The sequence below is a fragment of the Stenella coeruleoalba genome (genome assembly GCF_951394435.1).
Source record: "Stenella coeruleoalba genome assembly, chromosome: 4".
NCBI classification, from domain to species: Eukaryota; Metazoa; Chordata; class Mammalia; order Artiodactyla; family Delphinidae; genus Stenella; species Stenella coeruleoalba.
In genome coordinates this window covers 113,443,825-113,460,050 of record NC_137149.1, presented here as the reverse complement: position 1 = coordinate 113,460,050, position 16,226 = coordinate 113,443,825, and the positions used below count along the sequence as shown (strand labels likewise).

Below are 16,226 nucleotides of genomic sequence, written 5' to 3'. Positions count from 1 at the left end.
TTACAGGATTGCTGTGATGATATCATTTGATATATATAAAACATTAGATGTTTACAAACATGCACATACCTGTAAATACCTTTAAAAGATAAGGAACTTCAGTTTTTATGGTATGAAGTTAGTTTGGGGGCACTCCGGCCCAAATAACCTTCAAATTGAATTAGGTAAACTAAAAAAAATAGAAATAACCAAAAGACCACCTAGAATAAAAAAATTTCTCAAGTGATGAGAAACCAAAATTATCTGTGAATTAGTAAAAGGAAAGAAAATGAATAGTTTGTCACTTACTAAAGCACTTCTTCAAGTTGATATGCAGAATGAAGTGAGGATAATTACCCGAATCTTCAGGGAGCTTGTAATTAATTTGGTGATAATGTGAGACATTCAGAGCCAGCATTTACTATTTATTCATCAGAACATGAAAAGTTTAAAGAAAAAAAAATTTTTTTCAACATCAGGATTTCTTTAAATTCCTTATTTGTGTACACTGCAGAATTACACGATTTTAAAGATGACAATTTAAAATATTTTGTTGCAGTAAAAAATTGTCTTTTTATGAAAGAATATTTTGAAAATTCATTAGTCTACAGTTTTATTTATAATTTAACATAAAGCTAAAGATATTCTCCTCTGTTGTAAGTTTAAATGATTTTCTTCTGTTTTGTTAAAAAAGCAAATCAGTGATATAACATTTATAAAATAAAGGTTAGCCATTAATATGATGCCATAGAAATCATAAAGAAAGAAAAGCAAGTTAAACAGGTAGTCTCAAGGAGAAAATCTTCCTCTGTTTCCTGGAATTAGAATATTAGCATTGTTTTCTGTGAATTTTTTTTTTTTTTTTTTACTGAGATTCACAAGTACAAAGTAGGTACATTCACATTTTATTTATACATATCAGTAGCCTTTTATAATTCCATGTTTGCGCTGAAGTTTAAAACAATGTGCTTTTGTAAAATATCTAATTAACTTTTAAAACAAACTTTTCAAAGAAATGATGTTCAGATTTTAGAAAACCATATTAAATCTTCTTCCTATTGTACTTTGAAGTATTCATTGAAAGAAAATTTATCAAATCCCATTGTCTGAATCCTATGCTAAATAAAGATATAATTAGGTTAAGGAGAAAAACAGTGTAGTCTCACAATTGCGTTACCAGAGCCGCATAATCTCCTAGATAGGAAACATCTGCCAGGTTGCTGGTTAGAAGCTCACATAGTCCAAAAAATATTCCATCATAGATCACAGTCCAAGCCACTGGGGTGTGGAAGTAGCAATAAAGTGCTTTCTTTGTTTAGATTTAAACTGCCACGACCGATATTATATCATTTCTGTCACTTGGCTAGAGTAGAAAAAAGATAATTTAGTATAATCTAATGCCTGACAAATAATACACTTGAGATTTTCTCACCTAGAAAACTTATAACCATATTTTAGTAACACCAAAACTTACTTAACATTCCTTCTAAGGAAAGTGACTCAGTTTCTGCCTGTCACAGTTGCAAATGAATCTGCTCTCTGCCTCTGGGAATACTGATGATGAGAGGGGAAATGTAATGAATCAGAACCATAAAAGCAACCAGAATTCTACCTCGGCAGCATTAGTGTACAAAACTCTTATGGAGACCCAAATACCATATCAGACTGTCTCAGAACGCATCAAAATCCAGTTTCCAACTGTGATTGAATTTGCCAATTTCTTCTAAGGTCTATTCACAGTCAGTATTCATTGGAATATCTTGAAATTTTCATAGAATAATCCAGTTTCACCCTGATAAGCAGATATGCATATTAGATGAGGGAAGGCTTACTATTACCCCTGGTCCCAACAAGATTTAGTATCAAATTCTTTTATTGCCTAGTTCCTGTTTTAGTTGTGATGACTAATTAATAAAATTTGGTGCAATGGCTTTCTCTTGAGAAATCATCCTGTCTTGAGTAATAAAAATCTATATAAATTCATGTGCATATACTCTACTTTTGTAATTTATAATAATAGAGCTTATCATTTCCAGGCACAAGGCTTAGCATTTCCATGGCATAAGCATGGATAGTCTGTAGGAATAGTGAATCCTGAGGGAAGTTAAATGGAATTTGGAAATTGGAAAAATTTCCAGGGCATTATTACTCAGAAAAGATACATTAAATAAAGAAAACGGAATTCAGTATATTCATCAGTAGTTCAGATTTTGAGTTTATATCTCTCTGCATTATTTTTATGTGAAAGCTTTGTGATCTATTGTCTATTTTAGCTTCTGACATGAAGATAAACTTCCAAAACTGTTCTCCTTTTACTTTGAAATATCTGTATCCAGCAGAGCCACACAAATGAGAACTGGGAGATATAGCAGTTATTAAACCAACAACAGTCTAGAACCAACTGATATTGAAGCAATACCAGGACAAAGGTTCCATGTAGGTCATCTGTTGTTATTGTTGTTGCTGTTGTTTAAAGGCATAGCTGAGGGAGAGTGAAAATCAAAGGATTTTAATCTGAAAGATGAAAATTTTCCAGTTTTAGAATAGTGGTTGGAGATCATAGATTATATTCACATATTTTAAGATTATTATTTGGATTAGGGAACAGGGTAATTCCTGTTTAGATAATGGAGAGAAGTTCCATAGAGTCAGCTGTGATGTGGAATGCCTTTCTAAGTGGTTTCAGCAGTGAAAAGTATTGCCCAGTGAGTAAGCTTCCCTCATTGGAAAAATTTTCTTAATTATATATATAAATACAAGATACAATATAATATTATATAAATATAAAATAAATGAGCCTTTGCTATATATATTTAATTCCAACATATAATTTATATATGTATATATGTATATAATTTATATATGTATATATTTATACACATACTTATATATGTATATGAATATGTTATATATATATAATACATGATGATACATAACTAACATTTATTGAGAACTTACTATGTACCAGGCAATGTGGAAGGCTCTTTACCAGGCATAATCCTTTTACATCTTAAAAAATTTTTATATGATAAATACTGTCTATCATCCACATTTTAGAGGATGAAAAGAGAGATGAAGTAACTTGAAGTAACTTAGAAAGCAATGGAGTTGGTTCTGCAGGAGAAAAAAATGAGTTTCTGCCAGAAATAACATAGAAGAGATTTTTTTTGCATTAAATAAAAAATAGAAATAGAAGTTTTCTAACTAGCAGATAGGTTTGTGGCAGAAATAGCCTTTTCCAAATGTTTGAATGGATGCAGGCAAGAGAAAACTTGCTTACTGAGTTTATAGCTGTATATTTTTTACTTATCTCTCCCACAATATCTATAAAAAATAGATACATGGTAAATAACAACTTAGACTGGTCACTTTGGACAGTATGGTAAGAATATTTGCAATTCAAAAGCAAATACCATTTCAGAGATTTTTTTTCTCCTTTAATCAAGTTAAAATACCAACCTCTTGTGAGACAGATATTATCTGGAATTACAAATGCATTAATAATAAAGGGATGCACAACTGTTTGCTCTATCTTTCCCTGATATTTTTGCATGTCACTTGCTTTCCTAAAATGGAAGCAAAACTAATTTGCTTCTCTGGGTATGCTTATCACCTTCAAAGGTATAACCATTTCTTTGAAGTGATCACTCTGTTTAGATGTTAAGTCAAACTTTGGAAACTTTGAGTTTAACCTGAGATTTTCACACTGGAAAGAATCTTATGAGGAATTCTGTAAGGTTACTGTCAAATTACAAGATGTAATTTGAAGACTAACTGGAGAAAAATTATAGTGTGCTGCTGCTATCCTAATGCCTTTCCCTATTTGTTCCCCCTCAACTTCCCTTATTCTTCTAGGTTATTTTCCCCCATAAGAATGACCTATCTTTCTTTCTGGGTTTTAATAGGAACGCGTGAGTAACCGAGTATAGTTAAAGATTTCACTTTCTTGCTTCCCCATTTTGCCCCTCCCTGAGTATCCTCTACCCTAGCTTCCTGGTTTTAAGTTCTGGATGATAACTGGCAATAGCAGAAAGACCACTGTAATTTCACCTTGAATTCCAGGTTTCTTTTGACTCACAGTCTCAGAAGAAGTGTCACCTCTTTAAGTCATGTTGTTCATTTCATGTCAAACCACCTTGTTTTGAAAGCCAGCATTTCTTACCATTATAAAGCAACCGTGCTTATGAGGATAAGACAAGGCTTCCAGTTTAGAAGCATGCTCCTTTGATGGGAGTCAATGAAACTGAACCAGCATATTCCAAACACTCATTCTTGGACTGGCATTTCACTTCTGGAAATTTATTCATATTTATAAATAAGAGTAAGTGTGTTTTATAAAAGAAACCCTTTCTTCTGAGGTTGCTGGCAGCTCAGCTTTTCTTTCTTTTTTTTCTCCAAGTATAGTATACAAAAGAATGAAAGAAAAGCCAATTTGCATATTCCCCATATTAACACAATCTAAAATAATTTACAATACAAATCAGTAGGATTCTAGCAGATGAATGCAAATTAGACCTTTTAAATCAGAAACTAAATTAATCATTGAATTATAATTGCAAAATAATATTATCATACATTAGGTGGCATTGAGTGGCATTGTTACATAGCAGAAAGGGTCCTGACATTCTTGTGTTCTTCCCATCCACTGTTTTAAAGCACTGTAAGACTGGCCTCTTATCCAGTCAGCAAAAGGTCAGACTGTTGCTCCATGGCATGGGTAGGCAAGTGTTTTCGTTTATTTGCTGTTCTATTCCTGTCTTCTTGTTTATCTTCATTTCATTTTTGTTTTCAGTTGACATGTGGTCAGTAGGGTGCATCATGGGAGAAATGATAAAAGGTGCAGTGCTGTTTCCTGGCACTGATCGTATCCTTCTTAGCAGCCAGTGGTCTCTATGGGTATCATTCTCAATCAATTCCTTTTGGTGTCCAATACAATACTGATGATGGTATATTCTCACTGCCATTAGAGGGATTCTGGAGACTCCAACGTCAAATGTTTACCAGCTGGCATTATGGTAGGGTAACCTTGTCACCTAGCAAGATCTTATGTGGATAATACAGTATCAAATATGGAACATTCAACATGCTATCAAAAGGTCTGCCTTAATTTAGTCCTATGAAATTAATGACAGTGATATACTCTTTACTGTCTTTTGTTGTAGATGTTTTAAAATTAAGTTATATTCATAGCTAGATAATAAATGACAAAATCTTTTAGTTTAAGACTAAATATTTGTGCTTTTATATCATAAAAATATTCACTTGGCATGGAAATCTTTTATCAGTTAGATTTATGTGTACTCACAAATGTAATAGGTTTATTATTAACACATAATCAGAGAGCAATTCATATGAATTTCATTTTTAAATTGATATTCTAAAATTATTTTTCTCATTTACTTAATTTCTAGGAATAATAGCTCCATTCCTGCTCTTATTTTCTCCACATTATTAGCAAGTACAATAATTAAAACCTCATTAATAATAATGATTATATGAAATATCTGAAGAGACCAAATTTACATCACTTGAATTAGTAAAAGTGATCCTCTCTTAAGCAGCTAATAATTAGCAATTAAAGATTCTAGAGGCTCTGCAGTATTAAAAAGATATGGATAATGTGATTTAGTGTACGGGTTTATAATAACTTATTTTCTTTAGTTAAATATCCTCTTATATGTAGTCATTTATGAAAATATTATATCCTCACCATACTAAAGATAAAATGATCATTACTTAAATGATAATTCAAAATCAAGCCTATAGTAATGGTGTTTTAAAGTATAATTAAAGTAAATCTAATTACTAATATTATAGCCTAATCATATTATAATTAGCCATTTGCTCTGAGGATTAATATATCACATATATATAGTTGCATACGTATATTCTCTGTATGTATTAAAGGACCAATTTACAAAATGACTGAGTTAGGCACTCAGGTTTGTAGAATAAAGATCTTAACCTGAAATGTTTTGTTTAGTTAAAAATAAAGCTGCACTACTTTTAATTCTATTCTTACTAAAAACTTTTGTCTAGTTTCATATATGGCACACATTTATTTCTAAAAAAATTATGTCTATATTGCAGTATTGTCTCCTACATATACATTTTACTAAGTAGCATCTATAAATTTGCCACATTCATGTTTATGCTCTTTAAAAGTATGTTGGTGTGGCAAAAACTAAATTCCTCCAGATCTTAAACAAACAGGATTTCTTTGATTCCCAACGAATTATAAACTTGAGTTTGGCCTTTGAATATGAACATGAAACAGTTCTTAAGTTTTGGCTAATGTTAGACATTTGATAAAAATAGACTCAATCTGTTAACTCTGTAATCTGATTTTTCAGAAGTTCATTATGCTTGAATAATTGATGACTGAAATGAATTATTTGCCACCTGTAAATTAAAATGATTGATTTTCATTACTTTTCCTTCATTTTCTGTTAAAGAAAATCAAATCAGATTTCCACAACTGAGTTATTAAGTACGGATTACATTTCTTAGAATCTATTTTTTGGAAGAAGTTGCTTGGTTATCATTTCTTAACTTGGGTGTCAAAATCCCTTATAAGTAAGCCTTTGGGTTGCTGCTAATGTTAAAAAGTCTCATATTAGATGTCTTTTCAATACTTGAGCTTGATATTTTTATATTGGGTCATTTCTGGAGCATTTGTGTAAGGATACATTTGTAAATTTTTTGAAGGGCAAATGGGAATTATTTTCTAAAGCGTCTTCTCTCATTGTAAGATGTGGTCTTTTCACGATTTCAAACATGTAGGTAAGTTTAAATCAGTACTTTTCAAGCAAGCAAATTATGAACACTGAGTATCATAACATTAAGCTCTTAAAATGCAAGACATTACTTATTTTTAAAAAATTCCCTATTATTAAATATGACTTTTCTAAAAGTGGCAATAAAATCATATCTAAATCTATTAGATATATAATATGTATAGTATACATCTGTACAATATATCATAGGGAGTCATATTATTTTTAATAAACATATCCTTATTTATATGAAGACATTCTCAAAATAAATGATTGATAAAAGTCCTTGCAATATGAGCTATACATATATTCTTAATATATAAAATAACAGCAAAACTTGAAATATTAATAAGGTCTTATACCCTTTATCTTTTATGCCTAAACAAATTCAACCCAGTATTTTTAGCATTGAGAAATTGATACCCCAAAACAGTTCATTTATATACTACTTTATTAATAAATGTATTTTAAGATACATACTAATTGAATTTTATTCAAATTAAATGTGTTTAACTTTCTGCAGAAGAGTCAGAATTCAACTATTGAGATACTTTTCTATTGGAATATCTCCTAATGAATTTCACCCTGGCAGAAAATTTTACTTTAAAAATTACAAAATATTTTATATTACACAAGTGAATTAATATTAAATTCACAGCTTTTGAAGAAGATCAATAAAATGAACGAACATATACTACCACTCAGGTTAAAAAGTAGAACATTACCAATACCTTTGAATTATTTTGTGTGCTCCTCCTCAATTATATCCTTTCTCTTCCTCAAAGGACACCACAGTCCTAAAGACATGTTTTTACAATGTCCTTGACTTTCCTTACATTTTTACCACATGCATACTTAACCCTAAGCAACATATTATTTAGTTTTATCTGTTTTACATATTGTACTATCATTATTTTGTGACTTGCTTTTTTTTAAGTTAATATTATACTTTTAAGATTTATCCATGTTGATGCATCAGAAATAGTTCATTCATTTTCATTACTGTATAGTATTCCAGTCTATGAATATTCTACAATAAATCCATTCTCCTATAAATAGACTTTGGAATATATTGAGTTTTTGTTTTTGCTTTCATAAACAATGAATATATGTCTCCTGGAGCACATGGACAATGTTCTTTATGATAAATGCATGGCCTCATAGGTGTGCACATATTAAACTTGACTATGTAACATCAGATTGATTTCCAGAGTAAAAGTATATAAACGTAACTGTCTACTCAACATCCTTACCAACTCTTGATATTTGTCAGATTTGTTTTTAAATTTGTTAGCAATCTCTTGGGTATAAAATTCTATTTCATTGGAGCTTTTATTTACATTTTCTTTACAAGCATCTTTCCCTATTTATTGGCCATAAGTATTTCCCCCTTGGTAATATGTTTAAAAGTTTTTTTAAAACAATTTTTTTCTATTGTATTTTAAAAAACAGATTAGTAGGAGTTCTTTATTTATTCCAGTACCTAATCTTTGTCCATTTTATGTGTTGCAAATATCTTCTCCCTCTATTTAGATTATTTTCCCATTTTATTGTATAGTGATTTTGGAATTTGGCAATCTGTTTTAATTTTATTTTTTTATAGTTCATGTATTTTTATGTCTTGTTAAAGAATCCTTTGATGCCTTTATATTCTCTTGTAATTTTGCTGTGGATGTTTTAAAGTTTAATCTCTTATATTTAAGCCTTTAGTTCACTTGGAAATGATTTTTCTGTATGATGTGAAAGAGGGATTTCAGTTCCATTTACTGACTAACTTATTATTTCTTCATTGACCTATAAGTTTTCACATTTTGGGAGAAGGGGTATTAGATTCTGGGCTCTATATTCTGTTCCACTAGCTTGTTTGTCTATCTCTATACCACTACTACCCTTCCTTTTTTTTTTTTTTTTAACATCTTTATTGGAGTATAATTGCTTTACAGTAGTGTGTTAGTTTCTGCTTTATAACAAAGTGAATCAGTTATACATATACATATGTCCCCATATCTCTTCCCTCTTGAGTATCCCTCCCTCCCACCCACCTTATCCCAACCCTCTAGATGATCACAAAGCACCGAGCTGATCTCCCTGTGCTATGGGGCTGCTTCCCACTAGCTATCTATTTTACATTTGGTAGTGTAGATATGTCCATGCTGCTCTCTCACTTTGTCCCAGCTTAACATTCCCCCTACCCGTATCCTCAAGTCCATTCTCTAGTAGGTCTGTGTCTTTATTCCAGTCTTGCCCCTAGGTTCTTCATGACCATTTTTTTAGATTCCATATATGTGTGTTAGCCTATGGTATTTATTTTTCTCTTTCTGACTTACTTCACTCTGTATGACAGTCTCCAGGTCCAACCACCTCACTACAAATAACTCAATTTTGTTTCTTTTTATGGCTGAGTAATATTCCATTGTATATATGGGCCACATCTTTATCCATTCATCTCTTGATGGACACTTAGGTTGCTTCCATGTCCTGGATACTGGAAATAGAGCTGCAATGAACATTTTGGTACATGACTATTTTTGAATTATGGTTTTCTCAGGGTATATATGCCCACTAGTGGGATTGCTGGGTCGTATGGTAGTTCTATTTTTAGTTTTTTAAGGAACCTCCATACTGTTCTCCATAGCGGCTATAACAATTTACATTCCCACCAACAGTGCAAGAGGGTTCCCTTTTCTCCACACCCTCTCCAGCATTTATTATTTGTGGATTTTTTGATGATGGCCATTCTGACTGGTGTGAGATGATATCTCATTGTAGTTTTGATTTGCATTTCTCTAATGATTAATGATGTTGAGCATTCTTTCATGTGTTTGTTGGCAATCTGTATATCCTCTTTGGAGAAATGTCTATCTAGGTCTTCTGCCCATTTTTGGATTGGGTTGTTTGTTTTTTTGTTATTGAGCTAAATGAGCTGCTTATAAATTTTGGAGATTAATCCTTTGTCAGTTGCTTCATTTGCAAATATTTTCTCCCATTTTGAGGGTTGTCTTTTCATCTTGTTTATGGTTTCCTTTGCTGTGCAAAAGCTTTGAAGTTTCAGTAGGTTCCATTTGTTTATTTTTGTTTTTAATTTCCATTTCTCTAGGAGGTGGGTCAAAAGTATCTTTCTGTGATTTATGTCATAGAGTGTTCTACCAATGTTTTCATCTAACAGTTTCATAGTGTCTGGCCTTACATTTAGGTCTTTAATCTATATTGAGTTTATTTTTGTCTATGATGTGAGGGAGTGTTCTAATTTCATTCTTTTACATGTAGCTATCCAGTTTTCCCAGCACCATTTGTTGAAGAGGCTGTCCTTTCTCCACTGCATATTCTTGCCTCCTTTATCAAAGATAAGGTGACCATGTGTGCATGGGTTTCTCTCTGGGCTTTCTGTCCTGTTCCATTGATCTATATTTCTGTTATTGTGCCAGTACCATACTGTCTTGATTACTGTAGCTTTGTAGTATATTCTGAAGTCAGGGAGCCTGATTCCTCCCACTCCGTTTTTCTATCTCAAGATTGCTTTGACTATTCGGGGACTTTTGTGTTTCCATACAAATTGTGAAATTTTTGTTCTAGTTCTATGAAAACTTCCAGTGGTAGTTTGATAGGGATTGCATTGAACCTGTAGATTGCTGTGTGTAGTACAGTCATTTTCACAATGTTGATTCTTCCAATCCAAGAACATGGTATATCTCTCCATCTATTTGTATCATCTTTAATTTCTTTCATCAGTGTCTTATACTTTTCTGCATACAGGTCTTTTGTCTCCTTAGATAGGTTTATTCCTAGATATTTTAATCCTTTAGTTGCAGTGGTAAATGGGAGTGTTTCCTTAAATCTCTTTCAGATTTTTCACTGTTAGTGTATAGGAATGCAAGATATTTCTGTGCATTAATTTTGTATCCTGCTACTTTACCAAATTCATTGATTAGCTCTAGTAGTTTGCTGGTAGCATCTTTAGAATTCTCTATGTAGAGTATCATGTCATCTGCAAAGAGTGACAGCTTTACTTCTTCTTTTCCGATTTGGATTCATTTTATTTTTTCTTCTTCTCTGATTGCTGTGGCTAAATCTTCCAAATCTATGTTGAATAATAGTGGTGAGAGTGGGCAACCTTGTCTTGTTCTTGATCTTCGTGGAAAGGGTTTCAGTTTTTCGCCACTGAGGACGATGTTGGCTGTGGGTTTGTTATATGTGGCCTTTATTATGTTGAGGAAAGTTCCCTCTATGCCTACTTTTTGGAGGTTTTTTTATCATAAATGGGTGTTGAATTTTGTCGAAAGCTTTCTCAGCATCTACTGAGAGGATCATATGGTTTTTCTCCTTCAATTTGTTAATATGGTGTATCACATTGATTGATTTGCGTATGTTGAAGAATCCTTGCATTCCTGGGTTAAACAACACTTGATCATGGTTTATGATCCTTTTAATGTGCTGTTGGTTTCTGTTTGCTAGTATTTTGCTGAGGATTTTTGCATCTATGTTCATCAGTGATATTGGCCTGTAGATTTCTTTTTTGTGGCATCTTTGTCTGGTTTTTGTATCAGGGTGATGGTGGCCTTGTAGAATGAGTTTGGGAGTGTTCCTCCCTCTGCTATATTTTGTAAGAGTTTGAGAAGGATAGGTGTTAGCTCTTCTCTAAATGTTTGATAGAATTTGCCTGTGAACCCATCTGGTCCTGGGCTTTTGTTTGTTGGAAGATTTTTTTTTTTTTACATCTTTATTGGAGTATAATTGCTTTACAATGGTGTATTAGTTTCTGCTTTATAACAAAGTGAATCAATTATACATATACATATGTTCCCATATGTCTTCCCTCTTGCATCTCCCTCCCTACCACCCTCCCTATCCCACCCCTCTAGGTAGTCACAAAGCACTGACCTGATTTCCCTGTGCTATGTGGCTGCTTCCCGCTAGCTCTCTATTTTACATTTGGTAGTGTAGATATGTCCATGCCACTCTCTCACTTTGTCACAGCTTACACTTACCCCTCCCCATAGCCTCAAGTCCATTCTCTAGTAGGTCTGTGTCTTTATTCCTGTCTTACCCGTAGGTTCTTCATGACATTTTTTTTCTTAAATTCCATATTTATGTGTTAGCATATGGTATTTGTCTTTCTCTTTCTGACTTACTTCACTCTGTATGACAGATACTAGGTCCAACCACCTCATTACAAATAGCTCAATTTTGTTTCTTTTTATGGCTGTGTAATATTCCATTGTATATATGTGCCACTTCTTCTTTATCCATTCATCTGATGATGGACACTTAGGTTGTTTCCATCTCCTGGCTATTGTACATAAAGCTGCAATGAACATTTTGGTACATGACCCTTTTAGAATTATGTTTTTCTCAGGGTATATGCCCAGTTGGGATTGCTGGGTCATATGGTATTTCTATTTGTAGTATTTTAAGGAACCTTCATACTGTTCCCCATAGTGGCTGTACCAATTCACATTCCCACCAGCAGTGCAAGAGTGTTCCCTTTTCTCCACACCCTCTCCAGCATTTATTGTTTCTAGATTTTTTTATGATGGCCATTCTGACCGGTGTGAGATGATACCTCATTATAATTTTGATTTGCATTTCTCTAATGATGTTGAACATTCTTTCAGGTGTTTGTTGGAACTCTGTATATCTTCTTTGGAGAAATGTCTATTTAGGTCTTCTGCCCATTTTTGGATGGAGTTGTTTGTTTTTTTGTTATTGAGCTGCATGAGCTGCTTGTAAATTTTGGAGATTAATCCTTTGTCAGTTGCTTCATTTGCAAATATTTTCTTCCATTTTGAAGGTTGTCTTTTCATCTTGTTTATGGTTTCCTTTGCTGTGCAAAAGCTTTGAAGTTTCATTAGGTCCCATTTGTTTATTTTGTTTTTATTTCCATTTCTCTAGGAGGTGGGTCCAAAAGGATCTTGATGTGATTTATGTCATAGAGAGTTCTGCCTATGTTTTCCTCTAAGAGTTTGATAGTTTCTGGCCTTACATTTAGGTCTTTAATCCATTTTGAGCTTATTTTTGTGTATGGTGTTAGGGAGTGATCTAATCTCATCCTTTTACATGTACCTGTCCAGTTTTCGCAGCACCACTTATTGAAGAGGCTGTCCTTTCTCCACTGTACATTCCTGCCTCCTTTATCAAAGATAAGGTGACCACATGTGCGTGGGTTTATCTCTGGGCTTTCTATCTTGTTCCACTGATCTATCTTTCTGTTTTTGTGCCAGTACCATACTGTCTTGATTACTGTAGCTTTGTAGTATAGTCTGAAGTCATGGAGCCTGATTCCTCCAGCTCCGTTTTTTTGTTCTCAAGATTGCTTTGGCTATTCGGGGTCTTTTGTATTTCCATACAAATTGTGATTTTTTTTGATCTAGTTCTGTGAAAAATGGCAGTGGTAGTTTGATAGGGATTGCATTGAATCTGTAGATTGCTTTGGGGAGTAGAGTCATATTCACAGTGTTTTTTCTTCCAATCCAAGAACATGGTATATCTCTCCATCTATTTGTATCATCTTTAATTTCATCAGTGTCTTATAATTTTCTGCATACAGGTCTTTTTTCTCCTTAGGTAGGTTTATTCCTAGCTATTTTATTCTTTATGTTGCAATGGTGAATGGGAGTGTTTTCTTGATTTCACTTTCAGATTTTTCATCATTAGTGTACAGGAATGCCAGAGATTTCTGTGCATTAATTTTGTATCCTGCTACTTTACCAAATTCATTGATTAGCTCTAGCAGTTTTCTGGTAGCATCTTTAGGACTCTATGTATAGTATCATGTCATCTGCAAACAGTGACAGCTTTACTTCTTCTTTTCCAATTTGGATTCCTTTTATCTCCTTTACTTCTCTGATTGCTGTGGCTAAAACTTCCAAAAGTATGTTGAATAAGAATGGTGAGAGTGGGCAACCTTGTCTTTTTCCTGATCTTAGTGGAAATGCTTTCAATTTTTCACCATTGAGGACGATGTCCGCTGTGGGTTTGTCATATATGGCCTTTATTATGTTGAGGAAAGTTTCCTCTATGCCTACTTTCTGGAGGCTTTTTATCATAAATGGGTGTTGAATTTTGTGAAAAGTTTCTCTGCATCTATTGAGATAATCATATGGTTTTTCTCCTTCAATTTGTTAATATGGTGTATCACATTGATTGACTTGCATATAATGAAGAATCCTTGCATTCCTGGAATAAACCCCACTGGATCATAGTGTGTGATCATTTTAATGTGCTGTTGGATTCTGTTTGCTACTATTTTGTTGAGGATTTTTCCAGCTATGTTCATCAGTGATATTGGCCTATAGTTGTCTTTCTTTGTGACATCCTTGTCTGGTTTTGGTATCAGGGTGATGGTGGCCTCGTAGAATGAGTTTGGGAGTGTTCCTCCCTCTGCTATATTTTGGATGAGTTTGAGAAGGATAGGTGTTAGCTCTTCTGTAAATGTTTGATAGAATTCGCATGTGAACCCATCTGGTCCTGGGCTTTTGTTTGTTGGAAGATTTTTAATCACAGTTTCAATTTCAGTGCTTGTGATTGGTCTGTTCAGATATTCTATTTCTTCCTGGTTCAGTCTCGGCAGGTTGTGCATTTCTAAGAATTTGTCCAGTTCTTCCAGGTTTTCCATTTTTTTGGCATAGAGTTGCTTTTAGTAATCTCTCATGATCTTTTGTATTTCTGCGGTGTCAGTTATTACTTCTCCTTTTTCATTTCTAATTCTATTGATTTGTGTCTTCTCCCTTTTTTCTTGATGAGTCTGGCTAATGGTTTATCAATTTTGTTTATCTTCTCAAAGAACCAGCTTTTAGTTTTATTGATCTTTGCTATCGTTTCCTCCATTTCCTTTTCCTTTATTTTTGATCTGATCTTTATGCTTTCTTTCCTTCTGCTAACTTTGGGTTTTTTTTATTCTTTCTCTAATTGCTTTAGGTGTAAGTTTACATTGTATATTTGAGAGGTTTCTTGTTTCTTAAGGTAGGATTGTATTGCTATAAACTTCCCCCTTAGAACTGCTTTAGCTGCATCCCGTAGGTTTTGGGTCATCATGTTTTCATTGTCCTTTTTTTCTAGGAATTCTTTTATTTCCTTTTGATTTCTTCAGTGATCTCTTGGTTATAAAGTAGTGTATTGTTTAGCCTCCATGTGTTTGTAATTTTTTACAGAAATTTTCCTGTAATTGATATCTAGTCTCATAGCATAGTGGTCGAAAAAGATACTTGATATGAATTCAATTTTCTTTAATTTGCCAAAGCTTTATTTATGACCCAAGATATGATCTATCTTGGAGAATGTTCCTTGAGAAGAATGTGTATTCTGTTGTTTTTTTCTGTTGTTTTGTCCTATAAATATCAATTAAGTCCTTTTTGTTTAATGTATCATTTAAAGTTTGTATTTCCTTATTTTTTTTCATTTTGGATGACCTGTCCATTGTTGAAAGTGAGGTGTTAATGTCCCCTACTATTATTGTGTTACTGTCTATTTCCCCTTTTATGGCTGTTAGTATTTGCCGTATGTATTGAGGTGCTCCTCTGTTGGGTGTATAAATATTTACAATATTTATATTGTATGTTAAATATATATAATTAATTATTATTATAAAAATTAATTATAATTAATTATATTGTATATTAAATATGTATATATTAATATATATGTTATATATTCTTCTTGGATTGATGCCTTGATCATTATGTAGTGTCCTTCTTTGTCTCTTGTAATAATCTTTGTTTTAAAGTCTATTTTGTCTCATATGAGAATTGCTACGCCAGCTTTCTTTTGACATCCATTTGCATAGAATATCTTTTTCCACCCCCTCACTTTCAGTCTGTATGTGTCCCTAGATCTGAAGTGGGTCTCTTGTAGACAACATATATACAGGTCTTGTTTTTATATCCATTCAGCCAGTCTATGTCTTTTGGTGGGAGCATTTAATCCATTTACATTTAAGGTAGTTATTGATATGTACGTTCCTATTACCATTTTCTTAATTGTTTTGGGTTTGTTATTGTAGTTCTTTTCCTTCTCTTGTGTTTCCTGCCTAGAGAAGTTCCTTTAGCATTTGTTGTAAAGCTGGTTTGGTGGTGCTGAATTCTCTCAGCTTTTGCTTGTCTTTAAAGGTTTTAATTTCTCCATCAAATCTGAATGAGATCCTTGCTGGGTAGAGTAATCTTGTTTGTAGGTTTTTCTCCTCCATCACTTTAAATATGTCCTGCCACTCCTTTCTGACTTGAAGAATTTCTGTTGAAAAATCATCTGTTAACCTTATGGGGATTCCCTTGTGTGTTATTTGTTGTTTTTACCTTGCTGCTTTTAATATTTGTTCTTTGTATTTAAGTTTTGATAGTTTGATTAATATGTGTCTTGGTGTGTTTCTACTTGGATTTAACCTGTATGGGACTCTCTGTGCTTCCTGGTCTTGATTAACTATTTCCCATAGTAGGGAAGTTTTCAACTATAATCTCTTCAAATATTTTCTCAGTCCCTTTC

At 33.0% G+C, this 16,226-nt stretch overlaps 1 protein-coding gene across 6 annotated transcripts in view; it reads left to right on the top strand.

Annotated features, from left to right (window-relative positions):
- MAPK10 (mitogen-activated protein kinase 10) overlaps positions 1–16,226 on the top strand; it is a 617,840-nt gene that overhangs the window by 541,348 nt on the left and 60,266 nt on the right. The window contains exon 9 of one of the 6 annotated variants that reach the window (XM_079919603.1): positions 4,772–4,843. The exons of the other annotated variants lie outside the window; for them this stretch is intronic. Within the exon in view, the coding sequence (XP_079775729.1) occupies positions 4,772–4,843 (72 nt within the window). The remainder of the gene's footprint in view (positions 1–4,771; positions 4,844–16,226) is intronic. 6 annotated transcript variants of the gene reach the window in all.